The sequence below is a fragment of the Salmo salar genome, chromosome 04, assembly GCF_965601325.2.
Source record: "Salmo salar chromosome 04, fSalSal1, whole genome shotgun sequence".
Taxonomy (NCBI): Eukaryota; Metazoa; Chordata; class Actinopteri; order Salmoniformes; family Salmonidae; genus Salmo; species Salmo salar.
The window spans coordinates 39,753,362-39,774,918 of record NC_138294.1 but is presented as its reverse complement, the minus strand read 5'-3'; the positions used below and the strand labels follow the sequence as shown (position 1 = coordinate 39,774,918).

Sequence of the window (21,557 nt, the reverse complement as noted above, 5' to 3'; positions counted from 1 at the left end):
GTGAAGGCAATGACGACAAAGACCTGTTATGGAGGGGACCCAGCTGATGCTGAACAGACTATCTTATAATGCAACTCCTCATCATTACAGATGAAGACCAAGAGACTCAGACAATGACGTTTGTAGCAGAACTTCAAGTTCTTCTGCCGCATCATTGGCACTCCCTACAACTCGCTCCCATCTCTGTAGAGCAGACCACACAAGTCCACTGCACAAGTTTCCAACCCTTACACCGAGACAGTATGATCTGAGGAGTTCAAGGCAATCATCACCTATTGTATCAAGCCACATCACACCAGAGGTCTTTCTGGCTAGGGCTGTCAAACTATGCAAATTACACTCTCTATGACCTAGGACATTTGATATGCATATTTAGGGAAAGGGGGATACCTAGTCAGTTGTTCAACAATGTATTCAACTGAAATGTGTCTTCCGCATTTAACTCAACCTATTGATTTACTGACATGCTAATTTGTTGTTTATGACTTGTGACTTACTGATGATGCACTGCCCTTAAAGTTAGGCTGAACATATCTTTTTACTTGCGTTTTATATTTTATGACATTGCATGTTATGTACAGTGCCTTCAGAAAGTATTCATACCGCTTGACTTATTCGACATGTTGTTTTACAGCTTGAATTCAAAACTGAATTGAAAAAAAAAATCTTACCCATCTACACACAATACCCCATAATGAATGTGAAAACATGTTCAGAGAAATGTTTGAAAATGTATTGGAAATTAAATACAGAAATATATCATTTATATAAGTACACCCTTAAGTCAATACTTTGTAGAAGAACTTCTGGCAGCAATTACAGCTGTGAGTCTCTCTCGGTAAGTCTCTAAGCGCTTAACACACCTGGATTGTGCAACATTTGCCCATTATTCTTTTCAAAATTCTTCAAGCTCTGTCAAATTGGTTGTTTATCATTGCTAGACCACTATTTCCAGGTCTTGCCATAGATGTTCAAGTAGATTTAAGTCAAAACTATAACTCGGCCACTCAGGAACATTTACTGTCTTCTGGGTAAGCAACTCCAGTGTAGATTTGGCTTTGTGTTTTAGGTTATTGTCCTGCTGAAAGGTGAATTCATTTCCCAGTGTCTGGTAGAAAGCAGACTGATTCAAGTATTCCCATAGGATTTTTCCTGTGCTTAGCTCCATTCTGTTTCTTTCTTATCCTGAAAAACTCCCCAGTCCTTAAAACGATTACAAGCATACCCATAACATGATGCAGCCACCACTATGCTTGAAAATATGGAGAGTGGTACTAAGTAATGTGTTGTATTGGATTTGCCCCAAACATAACACTTTATATTCAGGACAAAAAGTTACATTTTTTGGGGCAGTATTACTTTAATGCCTTACTGCCAAAAAAATGCATGTTTTGGAATATTTTAATTCTGTACAAGCTTCCTGCTTTTCACTCTGTCAATTAGGTTAGTATTGTGGAGTAACTCAAATGTTGTTAATCCATCCTCAGTTTTCTATCACAGCCATTAAACTCTATAACTGTTTTAAAGTCACCATTGGCCTCATGGTTAAATCCCTGTACCTTTGTAGTGACTGGGTGTATTAATACAACATCCAACATGCTCAAAGGATATTCAATGTCTGCTTATTTATTTTTACCCCTGTACCAATAGGTGCCCTTCTTTGCGAGGTATTGGAAAACCTCCCTGGTCTTTGTGGATGAATCTGTTTGAAATTCACTGTTCGACTGAGGGACCTTACAGATAATGGTATGTTTGGGGTACAAAGATTAGGTAGTCATTCAAAAATCACAAACACTATTATTGCACACAGAGTGAATCCATACAACTTTATGTGACTTGTGAAGCACATTCTTACTACTGAACTTATATAGGCTTGCCATAACAAAGGGGATGAATAATTATTGATACAGGACATGAGCTTTACATTTTTTGTAAAAAATGTTGAAAAACATAATTCCACTTTGACATCATGGGGCACTATGTGTAGGCCAATGACCAACAAATTATCCAATATAATCCATACGTTTTAAATTCAGTCTGTACCAAACAAAATTGGGAAAAAGTCAACGGGTGTGAATACTGTTAATGGCACTGTGTGCTTCTGCATATGTACCAAGATGTTGAAATAAACCAAAGCTAAATTAATAAAAATAAATCAGGGAGAAATGATCAATGTGCTTTTAATTTTAAAGTATGCCTACTAGTACAGCTGCATCTGCACATCAGTGTATCTAGCATACAGATGATCATATCTAAATTAAACATTTTACTGTATATAGCCAATAAAACACAATGTTTGTGTGATCAATAACTTAAAAAAAAACATGCATTGCATACGGCTGCCAAATAAAAACGAATAACTTACCTTGAATCTGACCCTCTTGAGCTTTAGTCTGGGTGCTGGGTGTGAGAAGAAAGCCTCTCCTCTGTCACTGCAGTATCCTGGGATACTCATCATCCCTGTCTTTGTGCCATCATCCAACTGAGAATCACAATACATCCCCAGGTGTCTCCCCTTTAGTTTTCCTTTCAGGTTCACTCCACGACTATCACACCCCAGCCACAATAAGAAATATAGAGGAAGAAAGCCAATAGTCCAAAAGAAACAGCTTCTTCCTCAGAACTAATAACAGATAACACTTTATTCCAGGAGAGCCCTCTCAGCCTGTGGCTACCATCCGACATACCTCTCTCTCTGAGACACTGTCCGTCACACACTAAACAGCACTGAACTGTACGTCCATTAATTCCCAAAATGCGACACACCCGCTCTCTCGTCCCACGCACTCAACCCCAAAGAAGGACGTTTCTGCCTCTCTAACCTTCTCCAGATACTAATTCCATGCATTATGTGTGTGTGTGTGTGTGTGTGTGAGGCCACACACACTCCCTAGCTATAATAAGTCTGCCTTTCTCTCATTAGTTGTAATATCCTGCTTTGATTTAGCTATATGCATTCAACTCAACTCACCCTCCAATCCTCCTGACTGTTTTCAACTCTCTCCGTATTCCTGATCGTATGTCTCATCACACACGCTACGAAAGCTGGTCAGGGAAGCCAAATCATTAATCCCTTACACACACACACACACCTCTCAAGCACAGAGCAGTAAACAGATAATTTCGACATGCATTCTCTGCCACTGAAATCCCTTTATAAAATGTACTTACGACAGAAAAGGGATGGAATAAAAGCTAAATAATGTATTTTCCCCCAGATTCAATCAGAACTTGCTCTGTCCCTGTTGAGGGATCATCCTGTTGCTCTAGTGACATGGCCCGAATATCCTCTGTGGAGGCGGGTTGAGCTCATGAGCCTGTTCAGTAGGGAGAAAACGTTTAGAAATTGAGTGAAACCGGGAGGTACTACCGGAACTTGCCCAATACAATCACTTTGTTTTTCTTTTTACAAAGTGTTCTGCTACAGTGTTGCCCTACTGAACAGTAGACAGGGACAGGACAGTTCCCTCAAAGCTTCACCTCAAAAAACTTCAACACATACACCACCATGACTGGGATTATTTGAATCATTGTGTGTACTACCTCAATTGGCCCGACCAACCAGTGCCCCCGCACATTGGCTAATCGGGCTATCTGCATTGTGTCCCGCCACCCCCTCTTTTACGCTACTGCGCTCTGTTTATCATATACGCATAGTCACTTTAAACATATCTACATACTACCACAATCGGCCCGACTAACCGGTGCTTGTATGTAGCCTCGCTACTGTTATTTTTCTGTCTTTTTAGTGTTGTTTTTATTTCTTTACTTACCCATTGTTCACCTAATACCTTTTTTGCACTGTTGGTTAGAGCCTGTAAGTAAGCATTTCACTGTAAGGTCCTACACCTGTTGTATTCGGCGCACGTGACAAATAAACTTTGATTTGATTTGCATGGAAGAAATCAGAACATCAGACATTTGGATCAAACCAACAGATTACGTTAAACTCTGGTCTTGTAGTTCACTTGTGACTTGTGTTCATCCATTCCATATCAAATAATGTCAAACTTTTTTCCCCACGTGCTGTCACTACTCTAGTAATCACAGAACATAGTACCACATCTATCACTACTCAAACATACTTTGATTGTGGAAACCATTTTTTGTATGCAGTCACTAGATAAGACTGATTATTGAAATGACGACAACTAACCTTGGTAAAGCACATAATTCGGAAAACACTGCATTATAAAAGATCATCTTCAGAGTTTATAATACACTTTAATCTTTTTCATGTTTACATTGGAATGTTAATTACCCATGATCATTATTCTATAGGGTTACAAAAGTCTGATTCACTTATTTACCTCCAATCTGAATACCACACAATTCAGAATAACAAAGACAAAAAAAATCCAACAAAAAGACAAATATTATTTTACTTCTCCCTCTCTCAATTGTATTTCATAAGCAAAGTCAAGGTGAATATGGCCATCTATATAGATACACTCTGAAACAAGAGCCCTGACATTCATTCATACATACATAATAACCATGGGGGCTTTATTGTAATGGGGCTGGTTTGAGGTTGGACCGTGGGTGGTGTTGATGGACAGGGTTCCCCTGTGGCACAGTTGATAAGAGCATGGGTTGTGGGTTCGATTCCCGTTGGGGTTACGTATGTTATAATATGTAAGCACTCACTGTAAGACGCTTAGGATAAAAGCATCTGATAATTGGCATATAAAGGTTTCATGTTTGGAGTGTTAGAGGGTCATGATTCTTGGATAGATCATTTCCATTTGATAAGTAGACTCATAACAGTTGAAATCTCAGACAGGACTTTTTCTTTGATTGACCTCCCTCCATTGCAAAAAGTGCATACAACTACTGTGCTTGAGTTGTACTGGTCTTCTACAAAAACTTATTTCAGCATTGAATTACTCCATGCATTTGATTTGATAGCATATCACAAACAAAATATGCCATTATACATTAACTAGCCTGTAGACAGATCAGTGTAATGAAAAATAAATTATTTAATAATGAGGTCTTTCAAACTCGAGCGAAGCTAAACTGTAAAACATGCAATCTTAATAATTTTAGCTAAGATTTAGCCTTGCGTGAGACAGGCAGTTCAGGTCAGTTCAGTACCAATCACAAAATGTGGTTCTTCTGGCCAAAGCAAAAAGTGGTTGTAGTGTTATACCATGGACCACAAGCCTGTTTGTATTGGAGTATGTGTATCAAATAGTATTTCCGTACATGATTACGACATATCTGTAAAACTATTAGCCAATAGTTCACAGAATCTGTCTGTCAATGGATTTGATACAAACTGGGCCAATGAGAGGGTCATTCACAAAGCCCACCCCAGATGTCATCACCCCCCAGGTCCACCCAACCTAACCCGGATACAGTTACCTAACGTTATCCTGTTTGACTTTACCATTCCTTCTTGCAGGTGCATCGAGCGGTTCTTTATACATACAGCTATAGGTCGATCAGTTGATAGATTTCTGGTAAAAATGTACAAAGACACTAAATGCTGGCAAGCCAAGCCATGGTGGGAAGGGTTTTTCTTTTTGAAAAGGGTTTCAAGTCCACTTCTCACTTTCATTTTGTTTCATATGTCAATCCACTGATCTTGATGTTTGTTGGTAGTACTGTATGTGAATATATTACAGTATCTCATACTTGTCGACCAGGAACGATGTCTCTGAGGAGAACCTCACTGGAACCTCTCCATCTACCTGGGACACTTTGGCCACCTGGAGGGGGAACAGGAGTCATTACACACCGTCACAATGGAAATATAATCCAAATACCATTAGGTTAATACAATAGATGGAGATCTACATGGTCTCACAAACTGCTAAAGAGACTTACATGCCGTCATTGTAAATAAGAATTTGTTTTTAACTGACTTACCTTGTGAAATAAAAGTGAAATATAATACAAAGAAATAAATAAAAAACACTGACCGTTATGTCGCAGTAGTTTCCTTTGGAGACGAAGGAGACGTTGACAGGGAAGAAATCATTGGGCTGGCCTGCCACGCTGAACTCCAGACTTCCTGTCTTGTTGTTGACGTCCACCACGGGCAAACACCACTCTAGAACGTTCCGCCGGCTGTCATGGCGATACTCTCCGTCCAGGTCACCAATCACAGGCGCACCCACACCTGACCTGCAGGGACAGATAAACATATGAAATTAAACTCCGATGACAGACTGCAACAGTGTCTAAGACCCTAGTACTGGAAATGAATATGGAATCCATTGTATAGAATGGAAAAGATAAAATGAGAAATGGATCTCGGAGGTGCATCAGAGCGGTTTACTTACGGGATGGGAATAGAGATGACTACATCATTCAGTTCAAGTGCTTCTTCCTGAAGCTCGTACTCTATGTTGACATCACAGCCAGTGGCACTCTCAGAGGGCCAGCAGTTTACTGGGGAGAAGTAGAAGAACACAACAGATAGAATGCTTAAAGCGGAACTGAGAGCATTATAGCAACATTCAATCTTATTAAAATCTATTCATATACACCGCTAAGAAGATATATTTTTTTACATTTTCTGACAAGCAAGCACTTAGATAATGGTCATTTTCACAAATTCATAGAATGTTTGGGAATGACATATAGTAAGGCATTTTGGACAAGACATCAGTCAGGAAGTTAAAGCTTGGTCGCAAATGGTTCTTCCAAATGGATAATGAACCCAAGCATACTTCCAAAGTTGTGGCAAAATGGCTTAACAAAGTCAAGGTATTGGAGAGGCCATCACAAAGCCCTGACCTCAATCCTATAGAATATTTGTGGGCAGAACTGGAAAAGCGTGTGCGAGCAAGGAGGCCTACAAACCTGACTCAGTTACACCAGCTCTGTCAGGAGAAATGGGCCAAAATTCACCCAACTTATTTTGGGAAGCTTGTGGAAGGCTACCCGAAACGTTTGACCCGAGTTAAACAATGTAAAAACAATGCTACCAAATACTAATTGAGTGTATGTAAACTTCTGACTAGAGGTTGACCAATTAATCGGAATGGCCGATTAATTAGGGCGATTTCAAGTTTTCATAACAATCGGACATCGGTATTTTTGGACACCGATTTGGCCGATTATTATTTAATTTTTTTTACACCTTTGTTTAACTAGGCAAGTCAGTTAAGAACACATTCTTATTTTCAATGACGGCCTAGGAACGGTGGGTTAACTGCCTTGTTCAGGGGCAGAACGACAGATTTTTTACCTTGTCAGCTCGGGGATTCAATCTTGCAACCTTACGGATAACTAGTCCAACGCTCTAACCACCTGCCTTACATTGCACTCCATGAGGAGCCTGCCTGTAACGCGAATGCAGTAAGAAGCCAAGGTAAGTTGCTAGCTAGCATTAAACTTATTTTATAAAAAACAATCAATCAATCATAATCACTAGTTAACTACACATGGTTGATGATATTACTAGTTTATCTAGCGTGTCCTGCGTTGCATACAATCGATGCGGTGTGCATTCGCGAAAAAGGACTGTCGTTGCTCCAACGTGTACCTAACCATAAACAATGCCTTTCTTAAAATCAATACACAAGTATATATTTTTAAACCTGCATATTTAGTTAATATTGCCTGCTAACATGAATTTCTTTTAACAAGGAAAATTGTGTCACTTCTCTTGCAACAGAGTCAGGGTATATGCAGCAGTTTGGGCCGCCTGGCTCGTTGCGAACTGTGTGAAGACTCTTTCTTCCTAACAAAGACAGCCAACTTCGCCAAACGGGGGATGATTTAACAAAAAAGCATTTGCGAAAAAAGCACAATCGTTGCACGACTGTACCTAACATAAACATCAATGCCTTTCTTAAAATCAATACACAGAAGTATATATTTTTAAACCTGCATATTTAGCTAAAAGTAATCCAGGTTAGCAGGCAATATTAACCAGGTGAAATTGTGTCACTTCTCTTGCGTACATTGCACGCAGAGTCAGGGTATATGCAACAGTTTGGGCCGCCTGGCTCGTTGCAAACTAATTTGCCAGAATTTTACATAATTATGACATACCGTTGAAGGTTTTCAATGTAACAGGAATATTTAGACTTAGTGATGCCACCCGTTAGATAAAATACGGAACGGTTCCGTATTTCACTGAAAAAATAAACGTTTTGTTTTTGAGATGATAGTTTCCGGATTCGACCATATTAATGACCTAAGGCTCGTATTTCTGTGTGTTATTATGTTATAATTAAGTCTATGATTTGATAGAGCAGTCTGACTGAGCGATGGTAGGCACCAGCAGGCTTGTAAGCATTCATTCAAACAGCATTTTCGTGCGGTGTGCCAGCAGCTCTTCGCAATGCTTCAAGCATTGCGCTGTTTATGACTTCAAGCCCATCAACTCCCGAGATTAGGCTGGTGTAACCGATGTGAAATGGCTAGCTAGTTAGCCGGGTGCGCGCTAATAGCGTTTCAAACGTCACTCGCTCAGAGACTTGGAGTAGTTGTTCCCCTTGCTCTGCATGGGTAACGCTGTTTCGAGGGTGGCTGTTGTCGATGTGTTCCTGGTTCGAGCCCAGGTAGGAGCGAGGAGAGGGATGGAAGCTATACTGTTACACTGGCAATACTAAAGTGCCTATAAGTACATCCAATAGTCAAAGGTATATGAAATACAAATCGTATAGAGAGAAATAGTCCTTTAATTCCTATAATAACTACAACCTAAAACTTCTTACCTGGGAATATTGAAGACTCATGTTAAAAGGAACCACCAGCTTTCATATGTTCTCATGTTCTGAGCAAGGAACTTAAACATTAGCTTTCTTACATGGCACATATTGCACTTTTACTTTCTTCTCCAACACTTTGTTTTGCATTATTTAAACCAAATTGAACATGTTTCATTATTTATGAGGCTAAATTGATTTTATTGATGTATTATATTAAGTAAAAATAAGTGTTCATTCAGTATTGTTGTAATTGTCATTATTACAAACACATGTTTTTTTTATTTTCTATTTTAAATTGTCCAATTAAATCGGTATCGGCCTTGAAAAATCATAATCGGTCGACCTCTACTTCTGACCCACTTGGAAATGTGATGAAAGAAATAAAAGCTTAAATAAATCATTACTATTATTCTGACATTTCACATTCTTAAAATAAAAGTGGTGATCCTAACACACCTAAACCTGAAAAACTAGGTTTAAATGTATTTGGCTAAGGTGTATGTAAACTTCCGACTTCAACTGTACATGCATACATAAAAAAAAAAAATCACAGGTCAGACACAGCCTATTTGATTTACAAAAAAGAAAAAAAACATGCAACTGCGACCCAAACTGGCCATTGTTTTATTAGAAAAAAATATGGCCTTTTATAAATGTCCACTTATGTACATAGTATGCTGTATGTAGCATTTTAACATATTAAAACAAGAGATAAATAATATTTGTCCAGCCTTTGCTGCTATGCTTGCAGATGTGCATTATATGCTGCGATCCTAATCAAAAAGTAGTTAACTCCAGATAACAAAAACATAAGCTGTAGGTTGTTGTAACATTTAAACTTCAAAAATTGAAAAACATGTTTTCACTGCATGAATCACCAGTGCAGTTGAATGCAGCATTGCTGTACGGTGCACTCAAAATGTAGCCAGACTGCAACATTTTAGTAGCCTAGCTAGGACAGTGGCATGTGTCTGTACACTTTTCCCTCGGGGGTGGCGCTGTAAACGGAACACAGGAAAGCAGCACAAGTGAAGCTGAATTCACATTCAAACTCATCTGTTGACTGATTAACACTTATTTGTGTGTCCCATTTGGCCCGCGGTCCTTGAGTTTGACACGTGCGCTAGCCTATTAGCCACATTATGATTGACTTGTGATCATTGCCCTTGCTAGTTTGATTGTATTGACATGCCCATACTTACAGTTGTCCATCTTTGTTCAAAATAGTGAGTCATTGAAACTGAAACAGTGCATCCCAAATGGGTGGCAGCAAACAATGTACCTAGCCAGCTGTGATTTACAACCTGACAGCAGTATTTTTTTGACTACCAAGAAATGTAATGGTGAATTATATTAATTATGCATTAAACTGTATCCATCTATTCTGCCAGCAATGCCTTTCTGTACATCATGGAATTTTGAGTCAAATAGAACCTTTTTTTTTTTTTTTAAACCTCTTATAAAGTTGGTTTTGAAGCATAAACTTGGAATTTTATATTTTTGACTCATATGATTGTCTGTTTCATATCTGCAAAGTAGTTAAAATGCTGTCAGTTCCACTTTAAAAACACACCAGATAGAATGCTGACAATGCCTAGAACATAACATTTAGAACACAAGAGGCCGTTATCAATAAACTGTCACAATACGGTGCAGACCCCCAGCTCCGCTAAAACCATTGACAACTACGTGCCGTTTTCACAAGATTGTGAAATAAATGTCATAACTATTTGGTTAACATAACCTCTTGAATAGAGCATAGTCAGAACTACACATTTCCGATTATTCCACATTTAACTATCAGAGTTATACAGCAAGAACTGCATGATTTTCATGATCAGTAAACATCAATTGATCATGTATTTTCAGATACACGAGGGTAGCCTATCCATTTGGCATGTAGTTAGCTAGCTAAGCACACAACATGTGTCAGCTTGCTTCACCAGAGATTAGGACTTTGGAAAGAGCTTCACTTCGGCAAGTCCTCGTCCTGGTAAAGTTGGCAGTCGGACTACTGTCCTCACCACTATATATGGCAAGCAAATCACGCAATATTTGGATATAGCCATCTAGTTTATCCCCTGAAAGGTAACTTGTTAACTAGCCATATTGATGTGGTCCATGGTCTGTCAGCAGAAATCGTGATTAAACAATTTTAAAAACAATGTTGAAAAGGGGATAATGTTAGCAAACTTCGCTAGGTAGGCCCTATGTTAGTTGGAGAAAAAAGTACACCAGGTCTACTTACCACTATGTTTAGCCAACTGTACAAAGTTTCTACCGGTAACTGGCAAAGTACACATTATCAGCGAACAGTACATCGGCAAATGCTCCCTTCTGCTGCTTGACAGGCAGAGCCCACAAAGGATTGGAAATGAACCGACACCACTCATACTTGTCAAGTACAGTTCTTTTTAAAATGTTCTATCACTCAAATATCCAGTTAATGGTGGAGAGATGTCATGAGTATACTTTCACGTTTCTGAAATGACATTATCAATTTGTATTTATTATGGATCCCAATTAGCTGCTGCCAAGGCAGGAAGCTACTCTTCCTGGGGTCCAGCAAAATTAAGGCAGTTCATATAATTTTAAAAACATTACAATACATTCACAGATTTCACAACACACTGTGTGCCCTCAGGCCCCTACTCCACCACTAAATCCACGTGTATGTATAGTAGGCATCTTATTGTGTGTGTGTGTGTGTGTGTGGGGGGGGGGGGCTGTGTATGCACGTATGTGTCCATAAGGTGTTTTTTTTCCCTCTCTTTTTTTATCTGTTTTTTAAATCTAATTTTATTTCTTGTGTCAGTTACTTGATGTGGACTAGAATTCCATGTAGTCATGGCTCTAAGTAGTACTGTGTGCCTCCCATAGTCTGTTCTAGACTTGGGGACTGTGAAGAGACCTCTTGTGTCATGTCTTGTGGGGTATGCATGGGTGTCCGAGCTGTGTGCCAGTAGTTTAGACAGGCAGCTCGGTGCATTCAACTTGTCAATACCTCTCATAAATAAAAGTATTGATGAAGTCAATCTATCCTCCACTTTCAGCCAGGAGAGATTGACATGCATATTATTAATATTAGCTTTCTGTGTACATCCAAGGGCCAGCCGTGCTGCCCTGTTCTGAGCCAATTGCAATTTTCCTAAGTCCTTTTTTGTGGCACCTGACCACACGACTGAACAGTAATCAAGGTGCGACCTGCCTTGTTGATAGTGTTGTTAAGAAGGCAGAGCATCACTTAACTATAGACAGACTTCTCCCCATCTTAGCTACTACTGTATTAATAAGTTTCGGAGCTGTGAGGGGAACGGCACCTCCGTACCTTCAGGCTCTGATCAGGCCCTACACCCAAACAGGGGCACTGCGTTCATCCACCTCTGGCCTGCTCGCCTCCCTACCTCTGAGGAAGCACAGTTCCCGCTCAGCCCAGTCAAAACTGTTCGCTGCTCTGGCACCCCAATGGTGGAACAAGCTCCCTCACGACGCCAGGACAGCGGAGTCAATCACCACCTTCCGGAGACACCTGAAACCCCACCTCTTTAAGGAATACCTGGGATAGGATAAAGTAATCCTTCTAACCCCCCTTTAAAAGATTTAGATGCACTATTGTAAAGTGGTTGTTCCACTGGATATTATAAGGTGAATGCACCAATTTGTAAGTCGCTCTGGATAAGAGCGTCTGCTAAATGACTTAAATGTAAATGTAATATGTTTTGACCATGACAGTTTCAAATCTAGTGTTACTCCAAGCAGTTCAGTCATCTCAACTTGCTCAATTTCCACATTATTTCTTACAAGATTTAGTTGAGGTTAAGGGTTTAGTGAGTGTTTTGTTCTAAATACAATCCTTTTAGTTTTAGAAATATTTAGGGCTAACATTCCTTGCCACCCACTCTGAAACTAACTGCAGCTCTTTGTTGAGTGCTGCAGTCATTTCAGTCGCTGTAGTAGCTGACGTGTATAGTGTTGAGTCATCCGCATACATAGAAACTCTGGCTTTACTCAAAGTCAGTGGCATGTCGTTAGTAAACATTTTTAAAACAAGGGGCCTAAAGAGCTACCCTGGGGAATTCCTGATTCTTACTGGATTATATTTGATAGGCTTCCATTAAAGAACACCCTCTGTGTTCTGTTAGACAAGTAACTCTTTATCCACATTACAGCAGGGGGTGTAAAGCCAAAACACATACATTTTTCCAGCAGCAGACCATGATCAATAATGTCAAAAGCTGCACTGAAGTCTAATTGATGTTTACTGATCATGAAAAGCATGCAGTTACTTGCTGTATAACTGATGACAGAGCTAAATGTGCGTAATTGTTTCGCATGGAATAATCAGAAATCTGTAGTTGTGACTATGCTCTTCAAGAGGTGATGTTACAACCAAATAGTTACCATTTATTTAACAATCCCTCAAATGACACTCAGTTGTCAATGGTTTTAGCGGAGCTGGGGGTCTCCTTGCCCCCCAGCAGGCAAATTTAACGCTCTACACCTTGTGATGCTATATTGATAACAACCTATTAGAATGCTTGGAACACAATAGTTGGAATGCTTGGAACATAAGGTATTCCAGCTCTCCAGAGAGAGAAACACTAAGGAAAAACAGTATATACTAGTATAGAAATACTTAATACTCTAGTAAAGTGTACTGACTCGTTAGTGGTATGAGGGTCTCGTCTGTGGTCTGTAGCCTCCACTTGAGCACGCCCACGTCATTGTTCAGAGGGAAGGACTTGTCTGGGTTCTTCAGGCCCAGCACGGAGTCTGTGGTGAACAGCTTCTTATCCACGTTGGGGTGGGTCTGGACAGAGCAGGGAGGGAGAAATCGATAAAAACACATTGTTAAAATTCCCATCGCATCATGCTCATGCTGCACCGAAAGCAAATACAACTGTGGTTGTGTGCCATTTTGAATCTTGATTTAAAAACAGGCCAAATCCATGAATGCCTTGACATGTATATCTGTTGTGTTGAGGTGGTGAACCTTTCCCCCTTTGGAACCAATGATGTATTTGTTTGGAACCTACCTGCAGCTGGACTCCCTTCTTGTCTCCGTTGTTGATGGTGAGGCGAATGCGTCCGTTCTTGTCGTCGGCCACTCGGAGGGTGATCATACCCAGGACCTCCAGGTTCTGTAGCCCTCCGTCTCTCCCACAGGTCAGGCTGATTTTCTCCTCACAACGCAGGTGCACACTGGGAACCAAGGGGCAGAGGTTAGATACAGTTGAACATATCAACCTGCAGGTGTTTGAGTCTAACTACATTGCAGTCTGGACTGTGCAGAATCACTGATCTACAATCACTTTGCATCCCAAATAACTCTGCATTATGGGATCAAGATGAGCGACTCTGCGCCTCGCCTTGTGCAAACTGATTCCTCAAACACACTCCCTGTAATCAGTGGGATATAATATAAAACCTGGTAAACCCACCTCTCTGTGTTAACTGGTGGAGGCAGGGCTTTGGATGCCTCGGAGGGCCTCTTCCCTGAGCTGGGCATGATGACTTGTCCCTCAGACTTGAGCTTGTCCACAAAGTCATCTACCTCCTTCCCTCTGGCACTCAGCTTCAGGGCTTTACTGGGACCACTAGCCCTACGGAGGAATACATAACTCTTGAGGCATAGGCCTAACTTTCTGCAGGATTAAAAATACTTTATGACAAAACAAGTTTCACAAATTCCATTGCGCATAACCAACCAAGAAATATACTAATAAATACATCTTACACATAGACCACAGGATACATTCATCATAACAATCAAAACATCTCAGAATCCTAATATACCGAGGGTAGTACCTGGCAGGGACAGGTGAGGCCTTGGGTTTCTCTGGCTCCATGAGGGTGTCTGTGATGATGGTAGCGTTGCTGCTGCTGGACATGCTGCCGAACCCTCCGGAGAACCCTGGAGACTTCTTCCCAGAACGGTCCGCGTCCCGCCTGGCCTGTTGCAGCTCCTTAGCCTTTCTCCTCATCTCTGCCTTAGCCTCTCGCTCCTGGGTCTGAGATGGAGAAAGAACAAAGGAGAAAAGAGGAGACTTTTGGAATAAAACATGAATGCCTTTTGGACCAAAACCCCTTCATTCAGACTAGTGTTGGATTTAGTAATTCAGCTACATTACAATAATAATGTAATGATGTTCAGTTCTGCTTCTCCCCTTCATTCAGACTGGTGTTAGACTCAGTAATAACGTAATGTAAATCTGTTCATTAGTTCTGCTGCTGCTCTCCTTTCACCTCTCGGACGGCGCGGAACACCTTCTCCTCGTGAGAGTCCATCTCTGTGAATGTTCTGATCTGGGCCAGGTTGACGTTCTCCCTGTAGCCCAGCGCCACGATCTCATCAAAGGCAAAGATCAGGTCAAAACAGTGGTCCGAGACCTCCCCTTCCTCCAGCACCCGACAGTACTCTGGGATCTAAGGAAGAAACATATTTGGTCATTTAGTCACACATGCTCTATTCATCACAAATTCCTACTGATACTTTTACTCAGTGGCAAACTTTGTTTAGGCTCTGCCAAACTGAAAAACCCTGTTTAGGCTACTTTAAACTTAGAAACACTTTGTTTGGGCTACGCTTAACAAACAATGTTTATGTAATGTGTGTCCTCTGCCACTTCCAGAAGTATGTGTGGGTGAGACTATGTGTGAGTCTGTGGGTTGGCGACTGAGGATATTTGTGAAGGTGTGTGCGTGTGAGCAAGGCATCTGTGAGAGTATGTGTCATACCACGCGTGAGAATAGGCGTAGTGTCTCCAGGTCCTCTAGGATGTTGCTGTTCTTAGTGGTGACCAGCACCATGTAGAGCTTCTCCAGGGGCTGGTAAACGTAGCGTACGCTCTCAGTCTCCACAAACGTGTGCTGCTTCCCTGTGTTCATCAGCTTGGGGAAGGCGGCAAGCAGGCCCTCCACGCGCGTCCGGGTCATCTCCACAAACTGCCGCGACACGATGGCCTTGCCCGCCTTGGTGCACACCGCTGCTGCCAACAGCACCTGGGACAAGAGGAAGAGGAGGCCATAGTTACAGAATAGCAATCAGTGAGTCCATGCATGGATAAGATTCAAGATGTGTAGACAAAATATTCAAATGTTGCTCCTATTCAGCTAATATTAGGGTTAGGGTTATATACACTGAGTGTACAAAGCATTAGGAACACCATATTGAGTTGTACCCCCTTTTGCGCGAGAACAGCCTCCATTCGTCAGGGCATGACTACAAGTTTCGCAAGTGTCCCACAGGAATGCTGGCCCATGTTGACTCCAATGCTTTCCACAGTTGTGTCAAGTTGGCTGGATGTCCTTTGGGTGGTGGACCATTCTTGATACACACGGGAAACTGTTGAGCATGAAAACCCAGCAGCGTTGCAGTTCTTGACACAAACCGGTGTGCCTGGCACCTACTACCATACCCTGTTCAAAGGCACTTAAATATTTTGTCTTGCCCATTCACCCTCTGAATGTCACAAGTCTTTAAAATCCTTATTTAACCTGTCCCCTTCCCTTAATCTACACTGATTGAAGTAGATTTCACAGGTGACATCAATAAGAGATCTTAGCTTTCACCTTGTCAGTGTCATATTCCTAATGTTTAGTACACTCAGTGTATGGCTTTTGAAGTCAGCTATCACAGTGGTCACTTCTAACAAGACACATGAGATTAATGAACATCCAACACCAGAAGGGGCTAAAATATCCTGGTTCGGTAGAACAGCAGCAGCTGCTCTTAAGTCCTGAGAGAAAAACAATGTGATTTTCATTCAACCTCAAAGATTCAGTTAAATGAGCACATTGAAAATGTAAAACCAAGCTAAAACAATCATCTTTTTCAGAGGTAGGCTAATACTAACACAATGAACCACACACGCAAATACTGTTGACCACACGCACACACATCGTCTCAGTTTCCTTTAGTGTGACTGGAAAAAGAACACCAAGACGTTGACTTAAGGTTTTTGTTATTTGTAAAATAGCCTAAATTAATTCTGACAGTGAGTGTTTGTCTGTGGCCTGAATTTGATTTAATGTATTTAAATACATTTGGGAAAGTTCAGCCACACTACCAATTACTAGGCCTAATCGAAAAATCAACCTACCAGTCTCTCTCTTGTTATATAAGGAAGTCTGTGACTCCATAACTGTTTGATCATGGAAAAGGTGTCAATGAGTGTCAACTCAAGTCGATTGCTAAATTCCAAACAGCCCCTACCAACACTAGACACTTCAGCTGGCCTGAAATGTTTGGATGTACAGTGCCTTCAGAAGGTATTCACAGCCCTTGACTTTTTCCACATTTTATTGTGTTACAAGGTCAATTTAAAAAAATTGATAACATTGAGATTTTTTGGTTGTTACAAATGTCAGGGCCGATTTCTGGTCCCAGTCCGCCCCTGCTGACTAGCATCTATTGAGTTGCAATGTCCCATACATTGGATGCCCAAATCAACTGGATGTACAGTGCATTCGAAAAGTATTCAGACCCTTTGAATTTTTCAAAAAAACTGAAAAATTCCACTTAAATACTTTAAGTACTCAGACCCTTTACACAGTACTTTGTTGAAGAGCCTTTGGCAGCAATTACAGCCTCGAATCTTCTTGGGTATGATGCTACAAGCTTGGCACACCTGTATTTGGGGAGTTTCTCCCATTCTTCTCTACAGATCCTCTCAAGCTCTGTCAGGTTGGATAGGGAGCGTTGAAGCACAGCTATTTTCAAGTCTCTCCAGAGATGTTCGATCGGGTTCAAGTCCGGGCTCTGGCTGGGCCAATCAAGGACATTCAGAGACTTGTCCCGAAACCACTTCTGCGTTGTCTTGGCTGTGTGCTTATGGTCGTAGTCCTGCTGGAAGGTGAACCTTCACCCCAGTCTGAGGTCCTGAGCATGTTTTCGTCAAGGATATGTCCTTCTCGCTGTTGCTACCTGTGCCAGGCAGGTAGCAACAGGCTGTCGCAGCTGGCCGTGACCAGGAGACCCATGGGGCGGCGCACAATTGGCCCAGCGTCGTCAAGGTTAGGGGAGGGTTTGGCCGGCAGGGATATCCTTATCCCATCGCTCTCTAACTAATCCTGGGGTGGGCCGGGCGCATGTACGCTGACACGGTCGCCCGCTGTATGGTGTTTCCTCCGATACATTGGTGTGGCTGACTTCACGGTTAAGCGGGCATTGTGTTAAGAAGCAGTGTGGCTTGCAGGGTCGTGTTTCGGAGGACACATGGCTCTCGACCTTCGCCTCTCCCGAGTCCGTACAAGAGTTGCAGCAATGAGGCAAGATTAACTACCAATTGGATACCACGAAATTGGGGAGAAAAAGGGGTAAAAAAAATAAAAAATCATTAAGGATATCTGTCCTTCGCTCATCTTCCCCTTAATCCTGATGCTGCCGCCACCATACTTCACCGTAGGGATGGTATTGGCCAGGTGATGAGACGGTGCCTGGTTTCCTCCAGACTGGCATTCAGGCCAAAAAGATCAATCTTGGTTTCATCAGACTAGAGAATCTTGTTTCTCATGGCCTGAGAGTCCTTTAGGTTCCTTTTGGCACACTCCAAGCAGGCTGTCATGTGCCTTTTACTGAGGAGTGACTTCCGTCTGGTCACTCTACCATAAAGGCCTGATTGGTGGAGTGCTGCAGAGATGGTTGTCCTTCTGGAAGGTTCTCCCATCTCCACAGAGAGAATCCACCGGTCGAATGTCCATTGCTCGTGTTTCTAGGACCAAGCAAATCTCTTCTTATTGGTGCCCTTTAGTAGTGTTTTTCTTTTTCAGCAATTCGACCATGAAGGCCTGATTCACACAGTCTCGTCGTAACAGTTGATGTTACATTTACATTTACGTCATTTAGCAGACGCTCTTATCCAGAGCAACTTACAAATTGGTACATTCACCTTATGTTGAGATGTGTCTGTTACTTGAACTCTGAAGCATTTATTTGGGCAACAATTTCTGAGGCTGGTAACTCTAATGAACTTATCCTCTGCAGCAGAGGTAACTCTGGGTCTTCCTTTCCTGTGGCGGTCCTCATGAGAGCTCATTTTATCACAGTTCTTGACGGTTTTTGCGAATGCACTTGAAGAAACGTTCAAAGTTCTTGACATTTTCCAGATTGACTGACCTTCATGTCTTATAGTAATGATGGACTGTTGTTTATCTTTGCTTATTTGAGCTGTTCTTGCCATAATATGGACTTGGTCTTTTTCCAAATAGGATTATCTTCTGTATACAACCCCTACCTTGTCACAACACAACTGATTGTCTAAAAGCATTAAGGAAAGAAATGCCACAAATGAACTTTTAACAAGGCACGTCTGTTAATTGAAATGTATTCCAGGTGAGTACCTCATGAAGCTGGTTGAGAGAATGCCAAGAGTGCACAAAGCTGTCATCAAGGCTAAAGGTGGCTAGTTTGTTGAATCTCAAATATATTTAGATTTGTTTAACACGTTTTTGGTTACTACATGACCAGCAGGCCAGATGACCTGGCCTCCACAATCACCTGACCTCAACCCAATTGAGATGGTTTGGGATGAGTTGGACTGCAAAGTGAAGGAAAAGCAACCAACAAGTGCTCAGCATATGTGGGAACTCCTGCAAAGCTGTCATTAAGGCAAAGGGTGGCTACTTTGAAGAATCTCAAATATATCATTTATTTTGATTTGTTTAACACTTTTTTTTTGTTACTACATGATTCCATATGTGTTATTTCATAGTTTTAATTGTCTTCACTATTATTCTACAATGTTGAAAATGGTAAAAAATAAAGAAAAACCCTGGAATGAGTATGTACACACATACATACACAGTACCAGTCAAAAGTTAAATAAATGTATTTGCTACTGCTCGACTAAAAAAAAATCCTAGTCGACCAACAGCCTATCGACCAAACAATCAACCAGTCAACTAATTGGGGTCAAGAGATTTATGATTGAAATAAAATTACCACCGATGTTATGTAGTTATTAAGACTGGTAAATGTCGGTAATTCTTTCCATCAAAATGTTCAAATTTAATGATATTGAATATCGACCTAAAATATCATCCATCAACCTCCTTGACGCCCTAAAAAAATCTATATTGGTCATTCTCTAGCTGATATCCTGTGCACACTCCGTAGGAAACGCTGTACAGTGAATATGTATACACCCCCAATGCAATTATGCAGTCTAATAAATCCAGTGGGACAATACGTTTTTTTTTTATTGTTTGTGAAATTAATTATTGTAATCCTTGTAAATGATCTAACATTCCAACCTTTTTAGCATTCTAAAAAAAAAAATTGGTGGGGTGCTCCCAAGCGGTATAAGGCACTGCATCTCAGCGCTAGAGGCGTCACTACAGACCCTGGGTCGTTTCCAGGCTGTATCACAACCGACCATGATGACGGAGTCCCATAGGGAGGCGCACAATTGGCCCAGGGACGTCCAGGTTAGGCCGACATTGTAAATAATAATGTATTCTGACTTGCATAGATAAATTTAGGTTAAATAAAATAGTTTGTAACCAAGTGCGCATGCGCCAAATCCACCTTCGGCAGAAGTACAGTATCCCGAAAGATCATTGATTTTATTTGTATTTAGACATTTTTTGTACATAACGTGCGTAACGGCAGTAATTCGGGGCGGCAGGTAGCTTAGTGGTTAGAGCATTGGACCAGTAACCGAAAGGTTGCTACATCGAATCCCCGAGCTGACAAGGTAGAAATCTGTCGTTCTGCCCCTGAACAACGCAGTTAACCTACTGTTCTCAGGCCGTCATTGTAAATAAGAATTTGTTCTTAACTGACTTGCCTAGTTAAATAAAGGTTCAATAAAAAATGTATATAGACAGTTTCTCTGCGAAACTCATTTTAGTAAGTACCGAACGTTTTTTGACATAACGTTTGCAGAGCTGGCTAATGTTGGGACGGACTTTGAATTTAAGGATCCTGGGCGTCAGAGATTCATTGTCTCCTCAAGCTCAGGTACTGATTCAACCTAAACCTGACCATTTTAAAATGTCAACTTCAACGGGGTAGGCGTTCCAAGGATCCCGGATAACATGGACTATTCCAATATTGTGGCTAGCTTCACACAGCTATCAACTTGGCAAGCTTGGTATAGAAGCTGGGATCCTCAATTTTAACTCGAGTCATACTAAGGAATCTAGACATTTCACTATTCATTTATAGAGTGGCTATGTTGTAAACTCTGCCATCTAACCAATACCAGTTAAATGACTCACAATTAACTAATTTAGCTGACAGCCAATATAACATTAGCTACCTAGGCCTGCTGATACAAAACAGACGCAAAGGCTAACTAGCTGACGTTAATTGAGTTGGCATTTATCGATGAGATGGCGCTTGAAAGTGCTATTGATAGCTAGCTAATGATATAAAGCCCAATATATATTAAAGGGAAGTATATTTGCCTGCATACGCAGCAAAATTAGCAATGTTAACTTGCTAGATTGTTAGCTATCTGCAAATGCAATGTTCACAGTCAAGCGGAACAAGACAGATGGCTAAATACAGTAGATCAATTACATTTCATAGCTCACCATTTTGTTATCCCTTGTGCTACAAATCCTTGTGCAGTTTCCGTAATGTAATACCACGTATTACTGTCTAAAATATAATATTTATGCGGAGTGAAACTTGCGTCCGTTTAATTTACTATCTCAATATGGAAGGACCTCTAGCCACGTCTCCACCGGAAAGAGCTCGTCAGCAAGGTAAAAGGGTTATCACTTAGTTACCACAGCCACAAAGACCAAATTGGCTATGTCGTAAAGATTAATGAAAACACAAAATCGCTTCTTTGTCTTACTTTAAGGTTAGAAACATTTTGCAGTGTGATTATGGTCAAAGTTAGGTTTAAAATTAGATTTTAAGAAGAGAAAGTG

General features: G+C 41.0%; 1 protein-coding gene across 1 annotated transcript; it reads right to left on the bottom strand.

Moving 5' to 3' along the window:
• Positions 1-4,204: 4,204 nt before the first annotated feature.
• On the bottom strand, positions 4,205-21,326 carry arcn1a (archain 1a). The gene is made up of 10 exons (NM_001140104.1): positions 21,213-21,326; positions 15,411-15,674; positions 14,919-15,098; positions 14,481-14,683; positions 14,114-14,275; positions 13,709-13,874; positions 13,335-13,482; positions 6,291-6,399; positions 5,928-6,132; positions 4,205-5,714 (listed from the first exon to the last, which is right to left on the bottom strand). Exons 1-10 carry the CDS (start codon positions 21,213-21,215, stop codon positions 5,625-5,627), a joined length of 1,530 nt encoding a protein of 509 aa, NP_001133576.1. The 5' UTR covers positions 21,216-21,326; the 3' UTR covers positions 4,205-5,624.
• Positions 21,327-21,557: the final 231 nt, after the last annotated feature.

What these genes read in the sequence shown, in the direction of transcription:
- arcn1a (NM_001140104.1), bottom strand. An exon ending in TGTTCCGCGCCGTCCGAGAG is followed by an intron (nt 14,684 to 14,918) that starts GTGAAAGGAGAG and finishes TCTCCATCTCAG; the next exon opens with ACCCAGGAGCGAGAGGCTAA. An exon ending in CCACCAGTTAACACAGAGAG is followed by an intron (nt 13,875 to 14,113) that starts GTGGGTTTACCA and finishes CTTGGTTCCCAG; the next exon opens with TGTGCACCTGCGTTGTGAGG.